Source organism: Anarhichas minor, unplaced genomic scaffold (assembly GCF_050575085.1).
Source record: "Anarhichas minor isolate MPS153535 unplaced genomic scaffold, ASM5057508v1 ptg000073l, whole genome shotgun sequence".
In the NCBI taxonomy this organism is placed as follows: domain Eukaryota; kingdom Metazoa; phylum Chordata; class Actinopteri; order Perciformes; family Anarhichadidae; genus Anarhichas; species Anarhichas minor.
The window spans coordinates 2,426,657-2,445,176 of record NW_027466519.1 but is presented as its reverse complement, the minus strand read 5'-3'; the positions used below and the strand labels follow the sequence as shown (position 1 = coordinate 2,445,176).

The 18,520-nt window shown below is 41.7% G+C and overlaps 1 protein-coding gene across 1 annotated transcript; it reads right to left on the bottom strand.

Moving 5' to 3' along the window:
- Positions 1-337: 337 nt before the first annotated feature.
- Positions 338-8,622, bottom strand: skor2 (SKI family transcriptional corepressor 2). The gene is made up of 7 exons (XM_076079856.1): positions 6,246-8,622; positions 5,462-5,525; positions 4,700-4,777; positions 2,170-2,235; positions 1,921-2,019; positions 1,644-1,711; positions 338-394 (listed from the first exon to the last, which is right to left on the bottom strand). The coding sequence occupies exons 1-7, from the start codon at positions 8,217-8,219 to the stop codon at positions 338-340; spliced, it is 2,406 nt and encodes an 801-aa protein (XP_075935971.1). The 5' UTR covers positions 8,220-8,622.
- Between the last annotated feature and the right edge of the window lie 9,898 nt (positions 8,623-18,520).

The following is an 18,520-nucleotide window of genomic DNA, read 5'->3' as shown; positions in this document are numbered from 1 at the left end:
GATAACTAATTGTCCCGCAAGTTAAACAAAATATAATTTAATTTGACCATTTGCCATTAAATTATCACCTTACGGCAAAGAAAACTAGTTTAATTTGCAGATAGTCTATGTTTATCCCCGGTACGGCTACAAACCAAATTCAGGCTAAATATGGAGTCAGCTTCCAAAAATCTATTAGAACTATTTCAAAGGCAATTAAACTTTGCTGAACTTACTCGCAGCTGCTTTGTGTTATAAATAATGAAATGCTTATATCCTCACCTGACATCTACCATGTTGATATTTCTCCATTAATAAGCTGCATTGTCAAATTAATTAAAAAGCACTCACCGTTTAGCTATTTGTTTAGATGGGAGCTGATCTTTTCTTTTCTGATGATGTTTGCGTAGGGAATCTGAAAGAAAGAAATGTTAGATTATATTTTTTTCCTTTATACATATTATACAATACAGTATATGATCTGCATATAGCCTCGTAAACCTTGATATTAAACATCCCCAAATAACTGGTCACCTAATAAAAGCCACAACAGAACGCTATAAGCATTTGACCTTTGTGACTTGTCATCTGAAATTCCTTGCAAAATGGCTTTTTAGTTTTAAAATAATATTATTTGAAGGTTAATAACATTATTTTATTTCAGAAATCGTTTGTGAAAAGAAGCAACTTACTGTAAATAATATGAAGTTTCCATTACACTGATGATTTAGAATAGAAAAATAAAATATTCTTGTTGAGATGTTTGGGTGCGATATTCCATCAAAATTCTAAAACCTGCTGCAGCAACATAAATCAAAAATGTTGCTGGAGTTCATTTGAATGTCTGTGTGAAATGAATGTATCATTACTCTCAGACGGATCCATCTGCTGGCTCTAGACACATTAGTCAACTTTGAATATCCGTTTTTTCCGTGCATGTGCACTAGTGTGCACGTGCGTTTCCTTATAAATTAGCTTGAATGCCTGTTCGGTCGTCTGCCTTTGCGGGTACACAAATGCAGCGTGCTCTCGTGTGTGCTTGGGTGTGTGTATACGTGCTGTGTGTTTGACATCATGTGCACGCGAGCGTGTGCCGCTGCATGTGTCAGAACGCAAAGACAAACACTGTCTGTCAGCCTGTCTGCCAGCTGCTCCGGTTGATTGATGTGGACGGAAACACTCAGACGACTGCGGAGGAACTTCTCACCCGTGAAAGACAAACTAGATGATTGGCTCCGTCTTTTGATGGACAAATAAGCAATGGGAGAGCCGTCCGGTTCAGTCCTGTATTGATGGCTTTATTTAATCTTCGTCTACTTCTGTTTCAGTCTCAAGACATGGCTTAGGATTTCATATTTATGTCTACGGTCCACCGTAGTTGTGGTGTAAATTGGTTTGTTATTGTCACATTTCCTCATGTGTTTTTAAGTTCTTCTTTCCCTGTTCAAATAGTGTAACTATATTTTACTGGAAAGCGCTTCATAATTAGTCTTAATTATATTCCTTCTGAAAATCATTACCATGATTGTTTTTCAAAGCGAGCAGCGAGGCTTTTTTATATTCATGTGTCTATAAAAGGGTTTTTCATTTGTCGTTTAAAGGCGTAACAATGATATTTATTTTCCATCAGTGTTCAGCACTGATTGTGTCATTAGTAATCTTACCATCTGTAACTGTTGAACCATCTCCTCTCTGTAGGCGAGCTCTCGTTTCATCTGGTCTTGGAAATTATCTGAAATTAGCGTAAGTAGTTGAGTAACTGATAAAGCACAGTTATTATAATACAGCCGATGAAGGATGAAGGAGACGGTAGGAAAGGAGGGGGAAAGAGAGGAGAAAATGGAAGAGTTCTTCAGAAAGACAGCGAAGGAGAAGTTGCCCTTCAGAGAGTGAAAAAGGAAAGCCAGGTGAGTTAAAAAAAAGAAAAGAAAAGTGACTTACGGAAGACAGGAAATGGTGAGGTGCCCTTCAGAGCGTGAAACTCTTGCTCCAGTCTCCTCCGGAAGTCGATCTGCTCCAGCAGAACCTTCTGGAGCTCCTCTGAAGGAGCAGGAAGGAGGAGAAATGAAAATACGAGGGAGAGAAAGAGAAAAGGGGGCTGTTTGTTATAAATGCAGTATGCACGTATCGGTATGGTCAATCCATCTGAGAGGAGTGGGCATATTTTATCTACAAGCTGAAAATATTTACCTTTCTCCATGTTCTCGACATCCTTCTTTAGCGGCACAGGAGAGGTAGCACCTTGGCTTCGATCGCCTGAAAACACGGAGAGACTTCATTTCAGATTGTTGTCCCACACATGCCATTCCTAATGTCAGACATACAGTTACAGTACATCAGCTACACTGTGGCACCTATAGCTGTTGTTGTTCCATCCTATTCTTACACAACATCAGGCAGTATATTGAATATGCAACACATGTGTGAGTCACAGAATCATAATCTGGTCATGGACTGAATTCCCATCGGTCCTGAGGGATCGTTTCTTTATTTCTGCATCGCCTCGTCCTCTCCCTCACTGGCCCCGTCAGCGTGCGAGCGCTGCAATTCGCTCTTTGGCCTCTAGATGTCGGTGCAAGTCTGCGGTAACAATTTGACGGCACTGTAAACTGGAGACCTTTACTGCACTCGCTGCTCGAGAGGTTCAATCTCTTCATGCTGTCAGACCATATTGCTCTCTATTAAGGAAAACAAACGAACACGACTCGCGTTCAGAAACTAGAGTCAATCGATGTCGTAGCTTGTGGAGCTGAAGTGAAGGTCTGTGCCGAAAAGTGGAAGTTTAAAAGGCCACTCCACTCATTTGCTTAAAACAAATTGCAAGCTTGCAGGTTACCGCGCTCTCACACATTTACATTATAATGTCAGCAATGTTATTTGTTGGCTGGTGTATTGTTGTCAATGTAAAAGGGTATTATTATCGTCATGCAGACGTTCACAGTGTGTATATTATGTCTGTGTACTTTTTAAAGCTTTTTTTTTTTTACTGCTGTAGGCAATCTACTTGTTGCTTTAAAACTTCACCATCCTCCATCCGCTTTTTCTTTCAACAAACATCTTCATCACACGCTGTTTTCGAATTTAGCCGTTTAAAAGTTCCTATTTTGTTCTTGCATGTATGTATGTAATGTGTTTGCGCTAACGTCTGAATTGTGACAATGAGGCATTGTGCGCCTTAAATGAAGCGATCCAGCAAACTCGATGTGTATATTCTCCCCCAGTCATTTCATATCCCCGGCTCCTTAAGCCTCCCCATGCTTCTCTCTCTCATTTAGAGCAGAGAGAGCTCTCCTCTCCTCACTCCTCCTCTCCTTTCCTCTCCTCTCTCTGTCTCATTTGACAAGCAAATTTGCAGACAGTGCCCGAGGATAACAACCTCGTTTGACAGTCAATTAACCGTGAATAGTCAAAGCCAAGGCGGTTTGCATTACATAAATGGAAAATTAGATTATTTTTTCTCCCTAGAAACAGAGGGAGAGTTTAAAGACAGTGGAGGGGGGGGGGGGGGGGGGGACTCAGAGGAATCAGGCCTTCTAATCACGTAGAGCTTCCCACCGCCCAGGGAGACGTTTGGCAATCAGGGGAAAGGTGGTCTCATTTAATTTGTTTCGTGTAATTTTTCGAAATACATTATACATTATGCGCAGGGATCATTACGGTGTGTGTGTGTGTGTGTGTAGGGGTTGAGGGAGTGAGGAGGGGGGGATAGATATAAATGTTGGCACAGATGTCATAAAGCACTTTTAATGTCTTCCTGACAGATATAAAAAGGCAATAAGCTGTGATCTTTTTCAAACGGGAAAAGGTTTTTTGCGCTGAGGAGGGAAAAAAAAAAGGCAATTATGTCGGCGGGGATATGGGTCTAGGATGGAGATTGCCAGCGTGGCTGCTTATCTCTGAGCTGATGTTTTCTTGTTGAACTATAACGGCCCCCCTAAGAGTAACAGCCCCGGCGACAACGCCGCTTAAGAGAGCAGCCGTGGCAGAGCGGCGGCAGAATCCGCTTTCCACTGCTGTTTCGTCTCTGTGTATTTATATGACTCCCTTAACTCACGTCTGAGAGGAGGAGGAGGAGGAGGAGAATGAGGAGGATGAAGCTGAAGACTGAGGAGCTTTCTCTCACTGCGAGTCTCACTTGTCTAATAAGAAGAAATGCCATTGACACTTATGTATATCAGGTTATACGTTTGTAATAAGCGTTCTGTATTATACACGGTGCATCTTCATCCATCCTGTGTGTGCTGAATGACAACAGGGACTGTTGCTTTTGATGCCATTATGATGCCACATGTTTTCTTATTTTGATTTACCTCTCAATATTGATACCTTTTTAATGTCAGACTGCAAATATTCTCTTTCCCTGCTCTCTACATATGTTATTAAAAATTGTAGTTCTAATTTGCTAACTTCCATTTAGTCACAAGCTTGATTGTTTTTTTTTTATTTCCCTGATGCAAATGTTTGATCATGATTCCATCTGAAGTCTTATAAAGAGAGCAGATTTGCTCTGCGATGTGAGATTCAGATTAGTTACGAGAGTAAAGCCAAATGCTGAAATTAAATGAACCCTGAATTTCTAATAATCATACTTTTAAGAGTACTTAAAATGTCATTTACATTTTTTACAGTATTGTCTTCATTGATTGCATTGTTGTTTTACCACCTGCAGCTGCTCTGCAACCACCAAAAAAAGAAAAAAAACACAAGCGAGTATTCGTACCTGAGCTTTCCCTCCAGTATTCGGGCGCCGAGGTTTCACTCTCCGGCACAAAGAAACTATTCTGCTCTTTGTTTTCATCTGAGAGAAAACGAAACAGAGACAGACAGTGAGACAGACTGGAAGAGAGTTCCAGTAAGGCCCATTGGTTGAGCTGGTTATCCGGACACATGGAGATAACTAAGTGTGCGCATGGTGTGTGTCCTTTGTGTGATTTGTGGTGGTGTGCTCACACGGCACCACATACACACGAAGGCATTTTCCTCAGCGAAAGGGTCAGAGTGGGAGATGAGAGGAGCAAATGGAACGTCACAGGAATATGAGCGTCGCAGGGACACGGAGGCACTATAAAACCACTCACTCAGACACTAAATGAAACAAAGACGCTATAATACAACTGACTCAGACGTCTGATGGAACAGATAGTGTGTAACAGTTTGCTGGAATAGATTGGGTAATGCTATTTGATGAAACAGTGTAAAACCTGTTCAAACATTTGATGGAACCAAGACATTGTAAAACAACTGTTGGGTGAACGATGTCAGGCAACCCGTGCAAACAGCAGAGCGAGCAAAGTGTTTTGTTTTCACAGACTATATATGAAAAAGAAACTGTATCTTGGTTTTGCAAATTATTAATAGTGTGTGATTCTTTTTAGCTTTGAAGAGAATACAATGTTAGAGTTTAAACATGGTGAATTGCACAAAACTGATTTGATATTTCATTGTCATTTTCTAACAGAAGATGAAAATGTCTCGTGCTCACCAGAGATGCTGGAGTTGTCTTTGGTTGCGTACGCTGGTAGTCCTTCGTCTCTATTTTTGTGAGCCTGAAAACAACATACAGTCAGTCAGAATTCCACATACATGTTATGCATCATATAGTTAAATTACAACAAAGCAGAACAACAAGTCCAAAACACATAGTAATGACTTTGTAATGCATATTCTTTGATGTGGTTATTGTTTATATTAACATGGGTTTTCATTTGTTATTCTATAATAAATATATAACCTGCTTTATTTTATTATTAATCTGGAGTCTAAAGTGTAACTCATCTCTTGGCAAATGTCTTCTCCCCGTTTGGCGCTCTGCTTTTTTATCAGCCAATGGTAGCATTCATTTGTAATGATCCAATTAGGAATATATGGTTAAACCCTTTTCTTCCACCTCCGTCTTTGAAATCAGTCAGCTGTGTTTGCGGCATGTTACTCAATGGATGATTTCGTTCTCTTCTGGTTTAAAATGCTCCTCATAATTCTACCTCCCTCCTCCTTTCGCCCTCTCAGAGGCCTGGTTAATGTGGGAGTCGACAGGTTAAAGATTAGAGTTGCCCTAACAGGCTGGGGTGACAAAGGGAGAACAAACACACCGTGGCCATTTAAACAACCCACACCTGGGCCTATTAGCCAGGATCAGAGTGGGGTGACTGTTTCAATTTCTACAGGGAGAAACCAGCCTATCAATCTGCTTATGCAGATCACATCACTGCCTGACTGCAACACCATTTAAATAATAATTAGCTAAAGTGGCCTGGGGGGATATTTACGTTTTTGTAAGCCGGGTCCTGTCGGTGAGGCGGGGTGGAGCTGGAGAGAGGCAGGCTCGCAGTCGGGGAGGCAGGCAGGCTGGAGGACTCCTGCTGGGTGGGGTCCGAGGAGGAGGGAGGGGAGGTGCTGGTGTACACAGCGCCACTCCCTCTCTCCTTCCCCCTCTCCTCGCTCAATGCGGGGAGGTACAGGTTGGTCTGGGCCTGCGGCGGCCTGTTTGCGAAGGTCCCTTCCTCATCCTCGTCCTCTTGCTTCGACGACTCCACGTCCACCTCCCCCTCCTCCTCGCTTTCCATTCCCTCCGCCTCTCCATCTCCTCCACTGTCACTTCCGTAACTACAGCTGCTGCTGGGCGAGAGCCGCTGGTGGCGGTCTGACCTGGCGACCACGACAAAGTCCTCATCTGTTGTCCCAGCGACTGCTCCGCCGTTGCTGTGGAGCTTGGCGATGCTCTCGGCATCCTTAACGACGGGTCGGAAGGCCGAGCCGTAGCTCGGCTTCCTGGTTTGGAGGGCGGGGGTGTCCAGGAGTTTGAGCCAGCCCTCTGACGTCACGGGGCGAAGGTCAGGGGCTACTGTTGTACACTCTGGGTCAAACAGCCCGGATCTGGTTGTTGTAGTCCCGCTGCCGGGGGCCATGGTTGCGCTGACACTGTTGCCGCTGCCAGCTACAGCTCCAGGCTCGCTGGGGTCTGAGAGATCCAAAAAGGCCTGTCTGAGAGACGGGTTGTCTGCCAGGGAGGAGAGGGCGTTGGGTTGAGGCTGGAGGTAGGTGGGGACAGGGATCCCTCCTGCTGCCCTTGGTGGCCAAAACATGCAGAAAGGAGGATAAAAGGTGTCTTTGCGGCCAGGCCATAAGAGACCCGACAACCCCGTTCCTTTCTGGCCACCTGAAACATCACTGTCATCTTTTTTCTGCTGGCAGAGGCCGAATGCCGGGAAGGGGTAAGGCGAGGGGAAGAGCGACGTGGGAGGGAACTTCTGCAGCATGCCGAAGCCTTTGCTTGGGACAGGGATGACAGGGTAGCTACGTGGTGCCTTACGGGGAGACAGACCGCCCCCATCCATGTCATCGTCGTCCTCGAAGCGGGCTCTTTTCTGAGCAACCAGATCAGGTCCCATCATGTGAGGCACTCCCGAACCATGGAGAGACTTCATAGAACCCATGGAGGAACAATGGGACGAAGAGGGCAGCGCTCTCTTCCGGCTGCCTCCGTTGAACATAGCCTTGACGTCTTCCCATGCGAAGGCTAACTCATCGGCCGGGATTTTGTCAGAGAGTTTGAGGTGTCGTCGCCAGGAGTTGAAGTTGGCAGCGTCGGGCTGGGTGTACTTGGCGTCTGGTGTGCGGTGGGAGTGGAAAATGAACTTATTTGGGGAGAAGTACATGTTGCACAAAGAGCACTTGATGCACTTGGCCCTGGAGCTGTTGTAGCGTGCTGGGATGAAGTTACCGCGGGAGCCCCAGGCGCACTCGTGTGTCACGTCAAAGGCAAAGTTGTCGGGCAGTTTGGGCGGTGCGTTCTCTCCCAGGAAGGACTTGCAGAGGCGCTCGGCTTCACGCTTGGTGATCATGCCACAGCGGCGCGACGAGATGGGCATGGCACCGGCCCGACGAAGAATCTCCAACTGAACCGGAGTGCACTGGACACAGGTGATGCCCAGTGCCACGCGACGATTATGAATCTCATTATAACTGTAGTTCTTGAGGAGTGTGTTGGAAATCTGCGCCAGGCAAAGTCTCTCATTGTGATCAATGACCAGCGATACAATGGGAACGCCGTATAGGATGACCTGGCCGACCTGGTTTGGCTTGAGGGGTGAGGAGGAAGAGGACGGAGAGGGAGAGGATAAGGAAGAAGATGAGGAGTGGAGATGGGCAGGTCTGGGTGGTGTCCGGGCTTCCTGCTGGTAGGGGCCTGTTGAGCTCGTCATTATGATGTCATTAGTGCTCGAAAGATGGGTCTTGTCCATACTTGGAGGAAAACTGTTTGTACGACCTGCATAAAAAGAAAGGAAGAAAGAAAGATCCACATCTGTTCATTTTTTTTTACCTTCAAAAAATTGTTTACACACACGTCCTGTCTCTCTGTATTACAAATAATATGAAATATGTAGATCATGAACTATAATATACAATAGTTCTACCACGTAGGTGTGACCAGAAATTATATGATGATGTGTGGAATTTGTAAAAAAAAAAAAAATTTTAAATAAAAATAAAAGTGCACATTGAAATACTGAAAGATATTCTAAATTAATTGTATTTAAATTAAATGTATCTGTTAAACAATTTACAGAAAAATACTTTTTTTATTTCTGGAACTTGCTAAATTTAGAAGTGCTTCAACATCACTTCGAAATATTAGATAATAGATTTGGCATCTAATAAACTACTCTTACAAAATAATTGTGGCCACAGAAAAATGATAAACTAAATTGAGGAACTGAATTAACATTTCTCTCTTATACTAAGTAAAGTGTTTTTGTTTTACAACCGTTTTTTTCTGACGTAGTTCCTCTGCATTTAAAAAAAAATCAAATAAGGAACATCAGAAAAATGTATTTATTTTCCCATAAATATAGCCTTTGTATTATTTTACAGCTTTCAATTCACAGCTCTGAGGTAATGAGTGTGTTCGTGTGTATGTTTTCGACAGTAGTTGGCCACTGAACAAACTGTGAAAGAGGATAACACACTCTTCTAACATAACGGTTACAATAAAAGTACAATATTATTCACATTTCCACCCAAACATATTGGCAAAAATGAATGTTTAAATTTGACATATTTAAATATCCTTTAGAAAAACAGTGAGACCTAAATAGTTCATCATTGACCCCCAGTGATATTTAAAGGCGAACACGCACAGACTGAATTTTAAGGCAGTCTAGGAGGCAGTTTTTTGGCAACTATATCAACCTTCATTTTCCCATTAAAAAAAATTGGTTATGGCACTTTAATGTGGTAGCACATTCAGGTTAACACACTGGCTAAATACTGTATTCCTTCAAATGTTTTAAATCTTTCAATTTGTTAAGATGTATTTTAAAAAGCAATACCACAAAAATGGCAGGAAATGTAGCTACTGTAAAGAGACAGATTAAGTGGAACCATGTGCTGGGTTATATCAAAATGAATTGTGGTGGTATTTTAATACATTTTAATGTTTTGAATGTAGAATAAAAAGCACAATTTGCATAGTAAAAAAGTGGTGTAAAATAGATATTACTTGAAAATGGGTTTTAGTATTTCATAAAGATGACAACTTCTGAAATGTATGTATTTAAGAACTCTTGCTTACAGCTCAATTAAACTAGTGCATCGCAGCGCATTTGTGGTATGCTTTATGAATAAAGAAAACTTCAGAAAAAATGGCGAGAGAAACGTTTTCAGTTTTGTTCAATCATTTCACAAAATGTTGCTTGAACAAATAAATTGCTGATACGTTTACAACCACTTATTTGCACATTATATTCAAGAAAACATTACTATAATAGCAAAACACAGAACGGAATCACAAGGTTTTATTAAAACATAAGGTTCCCGATTGAACTGGAACAATTTATAGCAGCGCACTAATATAGCTGGAATTGTGTGGGCCGAACAGCAAACTGTTTGCCGGATAAGGATCAGTACGCAGGAGGCAAAACACCTATTAAGACATTTACATTCCAACTCATGAGTTCAGAGTTTGGCTTCAAACTACACAAAATATAAAAGCTATTTAAATGTTTACAATTCCAGCTCAGCCCGAGACAAGTTTAATTTCTACCAAAGTAACAGGCCTTTATTAACGCGTCAGTCAGGCATCGTGTTTATCGATGGAACAGTATTAAAGGCAGAGGTTTGTTCATCTATTAACATGCGATGGTAATAATAATAATGGTAATAATTAATGCAACGGAATGTGAAAAATCCACACACATCTTCTCAAGCATTTTCTTTAAAAAAAAAATCATTTTAAAGCCTGTGTTCTGTCCCTCGCAGTATTCGTTAAGTATCTAGCTTCCATCTTTACCAACATTTTAACCAACTTTACAGCCGAAATGATGGAGCAGTCCTCACCTCTGACTCCCGAGAATACTCCTTAAAACGGCCACCGCGTCAAAAAATATCCCGGTCACGAGAGAAATCGATTTATCCTACACAGCTTTAAAAAACTCATTTTTATCTCACGAACGACCAGGTCTCACTGAGTTGTATCCGAAGAAACACGTGGGATCGGTACCGACTGTCGAGTGGGCTGCTCGTGAGATGTGAGTAAACTGCGACGCTCGCGCCGGTTTTATTCGCTTTTCAGAGACACCACGCGCCGTCCTAATCCTCCTCTCTCCCTCTCCCCCACCCACTCTCTCTCTCTCTCTCTCTCTCTCTCTCTCTCTCTCTCTCTCTCTCTGCCTCGTGTTTGATTGGCGTGTAGCGCGAGCTCAGCCCACCATCCAGAACACACACGTAAACTCTCTCACACACACCCACACACACTTTTAGTTCTCCTCTCCTTCACGCGCTGTGCTGCCCCGTTCGGACCGAACAGACACGAATGACATCCGACTAACTGCCCCTCCAATGCTGGGGAATTCAAACCGTCAGCACGAGCGGACGAACCTGAATACCCACAGTCTTCACGTTCGCGCGTGCAGGAAATGACCCCCACCAACAGGGATGAAAGTCTTAATCTCCTCGACTACAATAACAGCACAGCAGACGAACCAGAGTCAAAATCATCTTAGTTTGCCACTAAATTAGTGACTTAATGAGTATTAATTTGAAGACAAGCTGTCGCCATCAGATGGGTGTCTGCAGGTTTGACTGCACATGCTTTTAGTGGTGGTGTGTGTTAGGAGGGGGGGGGGGGGGACCCTATAAACAACAAAGGAGTGTGACTTTTAATTCATAACCCCTGAGATGCAAATCAATTACCAACAAACTGCCAGCAGCAGACACACCCAACAGAGGAGCTTGGCATCGGATATGTGGCTTTTAAACAGAGTAAAACATAAGCATATATAAGGAAGCATATAGCCATAAGATCAGATGTTGTAGCCTAATTGAGGGTCAGAGGAGCTCCCACATAGTGCCCAGTGCTATAAAAGGCAGGGACAAATCACCTGGAGAGGGCCCTCAAAAGTTGCAGTGTGAGGTTATTTCACTGAACAAAATGGGGGGGGGGGGGGTCAGTATTCCATCTGCGGGCTGAGGAATTCCTCGCTACACCCCTGCTCCTCTAAAACCAGGCATGTTGCTCCTGCTGCTCAATTACTTCTTCCACTAAAAATATGCAGGCAAATTACAGATATGAAGGGACAGACCTAAATATGAAGTCTGCAACCCAGATATGAGCTGCCTCAGTCATCAGCAGATGTATGCAGGATGCAAGATAGGATCTCATGTAACTCTGCAGGGTTGCAGGGAAGTGTCCCAAACACTGATTGTCAGTGTTAATAAAAACAACTTAATGAAGTTGTTTTCGGAACAATTGTTTTCTGTGGCCCATGTTTCATGTCTGGGACATAGAAAAAACGTTCTGCCATTGGCTGATAAAATAGGATGCTTATTCACAAATACATGCTTTAACATAACACAGGTGTGTTGACCCACAGTTTACCACTGAACTGGAGGGGGGGGGTTAAAGGTGAAATAGAGGGCCAAAACAAGCATGGATGTAACGAAGCAGCTGGTAATGTAAGTTTATTTCAGTTGCACATTCTGTGAGCATGCCAATTAAAGGATTCCTTCACATCGATGCATTGTTACCATAACTTGCAATTTTCCCTTTTATTTTTTACAAGTCTGTGAGTGATTGGGATAGACTTAAATTGAAGTGTGTCAAAACCTCTTTTTTCTAAATGTTTTGTAATTTATTTAAGATAAGGAAAATCACAACACTGAAACTTCATTTCAAAATAGTTGATCCAACTTGTTATTAAATCGTTTAAAAAAAATAAATGTAAATGCATCTACTAAACAATTCTAAATCTGGTTAAAAGGCTGTTGGATATTGAGACTGGTTGTAATTTATTCTCGCCCATATTTCCCCCTCAATACCATCTTGATAAACATGACATGGTCGCTCTTAGGCTCAGTGTTAAATCTGTGTGCGTGTGGCTCGTGTGTGTGTGTGTGTGTGTGTGTGTGTGTGTGTGTGCGCGCGTAAACGACACAGCATATAGGGCATGAGACCCATCTGCTCCTTTTCAAACCAATTTAGGCTGTCACCGCGCGTGCTTTTGTCTCGCGGACGCCACGGGAACACTGGCTGCGATGGGACAAGGGGGGGGGGGGGGGGGTACCACGCACGGGCTGCAGCGATTGAAACGGATGACGTCACAATAGAGAGATGAGTGGAAATAATAGGGTGCACACACCAGGTGGAGTAGCTTTAAAAGCTAATAATTATCTGTATCGATAAGTGTTTGTATAATGTACTATTTTATATGTTTATATGTGTTTTTGTATGTGACTTTCATGGTATTTGTATGTCCAATGGTATCAGTGAAGGGTAGTAACTTGAAGGTTATGGGTTCAACTTTTGTACATTTGCTGCAGAGTTGTGGTATAGCTTAGTCTATGTATAGGCTATAAAACGTGTTTTATAAATTGAAATATATTATCATTTATGTGCTGAGAAACGTTGACACCCTCTCACGGAGCAATGTTGACTTATAATATTATAAAAACCTAATGAGCTAAGTTTATGGCTACACTGACATATCTAATAAAATCATAGCGAATTCCCGGTGTTGTTAAACGACTTTCTTTTTTGTAAAGAGCATAATGACGCACGACTTTCTCTGTCCCCCCGCGAGAAAGATGTCTGACATGTTATCAAAAGCGGAGCATGTCTAAACCATGTGAAGCAGGAACAGGGCTTATTGGAATACAATAGCGCTATTAGCCCCTTTGGAATACATTTCACGTTTTTTCATAATGCTGTAGCCCGTCGCCCTACTGAGAAATTAATCATGCGTTTAAAAAAAGAATTGCTTGTGTGACCTCGCAGGGTCAGAGCAGGGAGAAAGAGGGAGTGAGAGAGAGAGCTCAAAACATAATAAATTAAAAGCTACAACACTAAGTGAGCTTGAGACATTTAACATCAAATCTGTCAATAAATGAAACATGCCCCGGGTGAGTGATTACCATATTGAAATGCATCACCTTCTTTTCTCAAAACGCACTGGAGCCAGCCCGAATCACCACAAAGCACTGATTTCTTTCTTTTTTTCATTCGATTATAAAAAATAAAAAAATACTAATAATTGTATCTTACGTATTTAATCAAACGTTATTGGTCAAATGAAACTGAAAGTATTTTTTTTTCTTTTTACTAATGTATTACTCTTTCTTGCCCCAGATTAATTGTTCAGATTAATCCTTTATTTAAAAATAGACAATAAAAAAATAAATCACAAATCGGTATTTAACCATGTGCCAAACTACATATTCCAGCCAATCCTGTAACAACCCACCATTGCTTTTATTAATTTATTGTGGATTTAAAGGCAGATGTAGGCTACAATATGGTGCACAGTCGCCCTGCATGCCCCAGTTTTAATCCTTACTTAATGCCGCACGTCTTTTAATGAACGGCAGTCTTCTGTTCATCTGCAGCGAAGATTTACTGCGCATTGCAATTAACACACATCTTAAATAAAGAGGAGAAATTAATAATGACGATTATTGACGTTTATTTTTTTTATTTTTAAGTCTGCCCATTCCCCTTGATGAGGAAAAAAGGATTGTGGATTTTTACAGATAGGCCTATGGGTCGTGCGCGAGTGCGTGTGCGCGTTCCACTGTGCCACCATGCATGCATCCATCTCTCCAGTCATATCAGTGTTATTGCAGTATCAATACGCTAATGCTATTTGTTGGCCTATATGTACAGCCCCTTTAAAGCAATGGGCCGCTCTGTAAAATCAACACGTCTATTTCTGTATTATAACATTTTGGTCAATTTTCGTTTTATTTCTCAGATTATTTGAAATGTTACGAGGACACACGGCACACGTGCAATATCCATGTCACCAGTAAGGGTGGGCATGTACAGCCATCCGTTCTAATTAAGCTTTTATTTGTCATCTTTCTATTTTTACAGTGTTCCCATAGCAAGAGAGACGCAGCCCGGTGAACGATGCTCAGTTTGTTAGATGTGAGCTCGCCTGAGGCGGTTGTACCAATTAGCAGGGCAGACCCACCACTAAAGATGCCCATATTTCACAGAAGATCTGGAACATTAGTCTGAGTGAATTATTGAAAAAAAAAAAAAAAATTTAAAAAAAAAACACATGATGCAATGCTCAGAGAAGCTGAGTGTCTTTATCAACCATAAATCCTTTGTAATTGAATACATAAGCCCCATAGGATTTTGTTAATTCATTTTTTAAATCTTTTTTTTTTATTTGTCTTTATTATTCAAGAGAAAATAATCTTTTTTTCCCCCTCAAGTTTCTGATAATCAATCTGACCATTGTGTAATTAAAGGGAGGCCAAAAATTAAAGCACCCTTTTGTCTTTTAATCCCTCTAATGATCCGATTTTTTGTTTGGTGTGGGCCGTTTGTGCAGGGGTGTGAGTGCTTTTGAGTTTCAGTGTTGCTGTTTCCTTATAAAGCGGTGTAGGCGTTGCATAGTTATATAAAACACAATCAATCACAATCATTTGGTGCCGTTCACCGTGGGATCACTGTGTTGCACGTGTGATTCTGCACAGGACTTAGTAAGGATATACACCGTACATTCAGAGCTGCTGGGAGATGCAACTTTACTTACTGAACGATCCGCTTTCGTAATTAAAGGCTTGCTTGACTTTTAATGACCCCAGAACACAAGCAAACTTGTGGAAGTTATTCTAAGTGGAATGAGTAATGAGACGTTAACAGTGAACACTGAGCTGAAGCCAATTAGCTCCAGTAGCAGACAGACTGCTGGGCGCTACAGTGCGCTTTAAAGGCAAGGAGAGTGCCTCCAAGGTCAGAGGGGTATGGGTAGTGTGTGTGTGTGTGTTTGTGTGTGTGTCTTTTTGAAATTTCACAATTTCCACCACAGAGATGAACAACTTAACTATAAAAGCATTACGGATAAAAGTGACTTGACATGGCAAACCCGTTCCAGTGAGTAATTGTTGGCGATATTTCATGGTCAAAGTTTCATTACCATCTCTTCATAATGGACTTGAGAGCCAAGAGTGTTTTCATCCATGTTCAAGTGCTTGTTGGAAAGCTCGGATTTCAATCTATGCCGGGAAATCTATTAAAAACCTCAAAAATGTTCACACTACAGATCGCCTGCTGTATGAGTGCGTTTGTGACAAAAACTTGGAAAAAGTTACAACTTATACATACAATACTGTTAAATTTGTAAACCCTAGTACGCCTAATAATGCTTAACAGCTCTATACAGCACTAAACATACAACTTCTTTATTGGATCAGGCTTGGTAAAGTGAGGAAAAGGGACAGGGAGACAGGGAGACAGACAAGCGACACACTGAATCACACTATTATCTCTCGTCCAAGAGAATCATTCAGTTCTCCGCGGGGTGTCAACGCGACACATCTCGGCGGGGAGAAGACTAACCGAGATGATCTCACAGTATCACGGCTTAATTTTCTTTACTGGGGAATATTCGGCGGTAATGTAACTTAAATAGGCCATTGTGGAGCAAACTGCATCGTTTTATATGGGACATAAAATCATGGAAACTCACCAAAAAGGAAGATTGGCACTTAGGCCTGCACAATGCGTTAAAATGGATTCTGAATGAATTACCACAAATGTCGTCCCATAAGAGCTGTACCCAGTATTCCCTCACTTTGTGTGTGTGTGTGTGTGTGTGTGTATGCGCACGTGTTTGTGTGAAAGCTTGTTTTTCAACAAAAACTTCAGTTCCTCACCGTTATTAACCTTGTACACACATGAGGAGCTTAATCCCGAAAATGTGCGAGCACATCTTAAAAGAAAAGGCAAGATTAATGGCACTAGAGGTGTTGTCTTTTTCTTTATAGGAGCTCATGTGCAACAACTGACATGTAAGGGTTGAGTGTGGTGCTCAATGTACTGATCAACTTAAAATATATGTCGAAAAGCAAGATCCATAAAGCAGATGTTTTTCCCAGTTTGGTGTGGAAGAATTTGACTGGCATGCACAGAGCACTCACATATGGGTGTGACGTTCACGTGTCCGTAGTTCATATGCATGTTAGTTTACATGCATTATGCTACACGCAATGCAGTCATGTGTCTCGTCTTTCCGCTTTTCCACGTTTCTGACTTGTCAGTCCATCGGCCCGAGTAAACAAGAGCTACGTTAATGTGAACGTTAAGGGCTCTATTAGTGCTGCAGACAGGAAGCGGAACAACCAGGGCTTTTTCTATTCGTCTATTATTAATGCGGACTGGAGGTTAATCTACCGCTTAATCACCAGGAAACATAGAGAGTGATGCAGAGACGCACAAAAAAAAAGAGAGAGGAGAGATTTGATTTTCCACAGAACTCAAACGGAGGAAGCAAAAGAGAGAGAGAAGAGTGGCATCGACCTCATCAACTAGGATATCAATCAGCATGTGTTTGTCTGCAAATGTGGACGTGTAAAAACCTCTGTAATTGTCCCTGTGGCGATTAGTTAAAACATGAGCTCATCCCATTAGTGTACTGTTGCTGTCCCGTCCTTTTTTTCCTCCGTCTTGCTCAGAGGAAAAAAAGTCTTCACCCTACATCAACACGTCAAAAACAGCTTCTGGTCATTTACCCTGAATTATCGCATCATCGTCCCATTATGCTGGTTGTTCATGTGTTGTCCCTGTATACGTTGGTCATTCTAAATGGCATATAGTTGAAGAGCTGCAAAGATTTTGAGAGGTTGAGGCTGGAGGTCTGTGATTCAATGATGTGTCTGTCACATGTGTTCCTGCATCAGCATGTTTTGTTTTACTTTGTCAGAGAATACATGCTTAAGTTCCAGCATGCGCCTGGTTTGTGTGTGTGTGTGTGTGTGTGTGTGTGTGTGTGTGTGTGTGTGTGTGCGTACCTGGTGTTTGTGTCATCACAGTGTCACATCAGCGTAAACCTCCGCACGAGCTTTAATTGTGTAATCCTGTGATCCGGCTTGTAATCCCTTCAAACATACAGTACAATATCACAGATCTCTGCCAGATTATAGAGTTGATCTCTATCTATTGTTTGTACGGCGTTAAAAAACATAACCAGAGAAAAATCACATTCAATGGTCAACAACAGTGAACTGACACAACTTAACATCTACTGTAGGATGTCATGCGTGATACTAAAGCATTGGGATTTTTGAAGTTGGGTACATTTAGTTTGGTCATCTGTTTTTGACAAAAAATCATCAACGTTAATATGAAAAAAAACCCAGAAATATGTCATTATACAACATTATTTAAAAGAAAAAAGGACAAATATAAAATCTGACAACAAACCTGTCCATGAGCAGTTTTGTGTGAAGAACCAGCTCACTTGTTTCACAGGCAATTAATGTTCAATCACAAAAAGGGTGCACTTTTATTTTCCAATTATTTGATTTTTAATTATTTGATATTTGTGTTAAATGCAGTTCTGCTCAAGGGCTCGCCATTATAGATAGAGGCTGGCTTTTAAAGAGGGGCCACCGGGCAAAATGGTAAACAACAGAATTAAATGGTAATAATTATTGTTCCAGAAAATAATTATTGTTCAGCTGCCTATCAGCTGTGGTGTTTAAATAACAACACATATTAGCTGTCTTTTGTTCTGTGTGTGTGTGTGTGTGTGTGTGTGTGAGGATGAGGTGGCTTAAGTTGGATCACATATGCAGGACACAAACAGGCGCACAAGAGGCAAACACAATGACACACACACACACACACAGCTGGAGATTAAAACACACAGCAGGTTTTGCAAATATGCAAATAACACAAAAAAACAGCATGCTTTTTTTTATCAAACATGTAGGAATTACTAAAACTATTTTGGTGACTTTCAGTTATTTACTGATTTGTTTGCCATGTTTTTATGGCATTGAAGTACTTATACATATTGGAACAACTTGATAAAGTTTAGGAACAATCGCCACTTAAAAAACGTCATTTTACATTACCCCCTTGCTGTATGTCATGACTTTTCACAAACAAAACATACCATGTTTCTTTGACACAACAACCTTTGCTCTTCCAAACAGGATCCTTCGCAGCACATATGGGTAGATCTGTATTGTTTTTGCAGTGCTAATCCCCCACATTAAAACTCAGCGTCAAAACAGCTTTTATCACTATTAT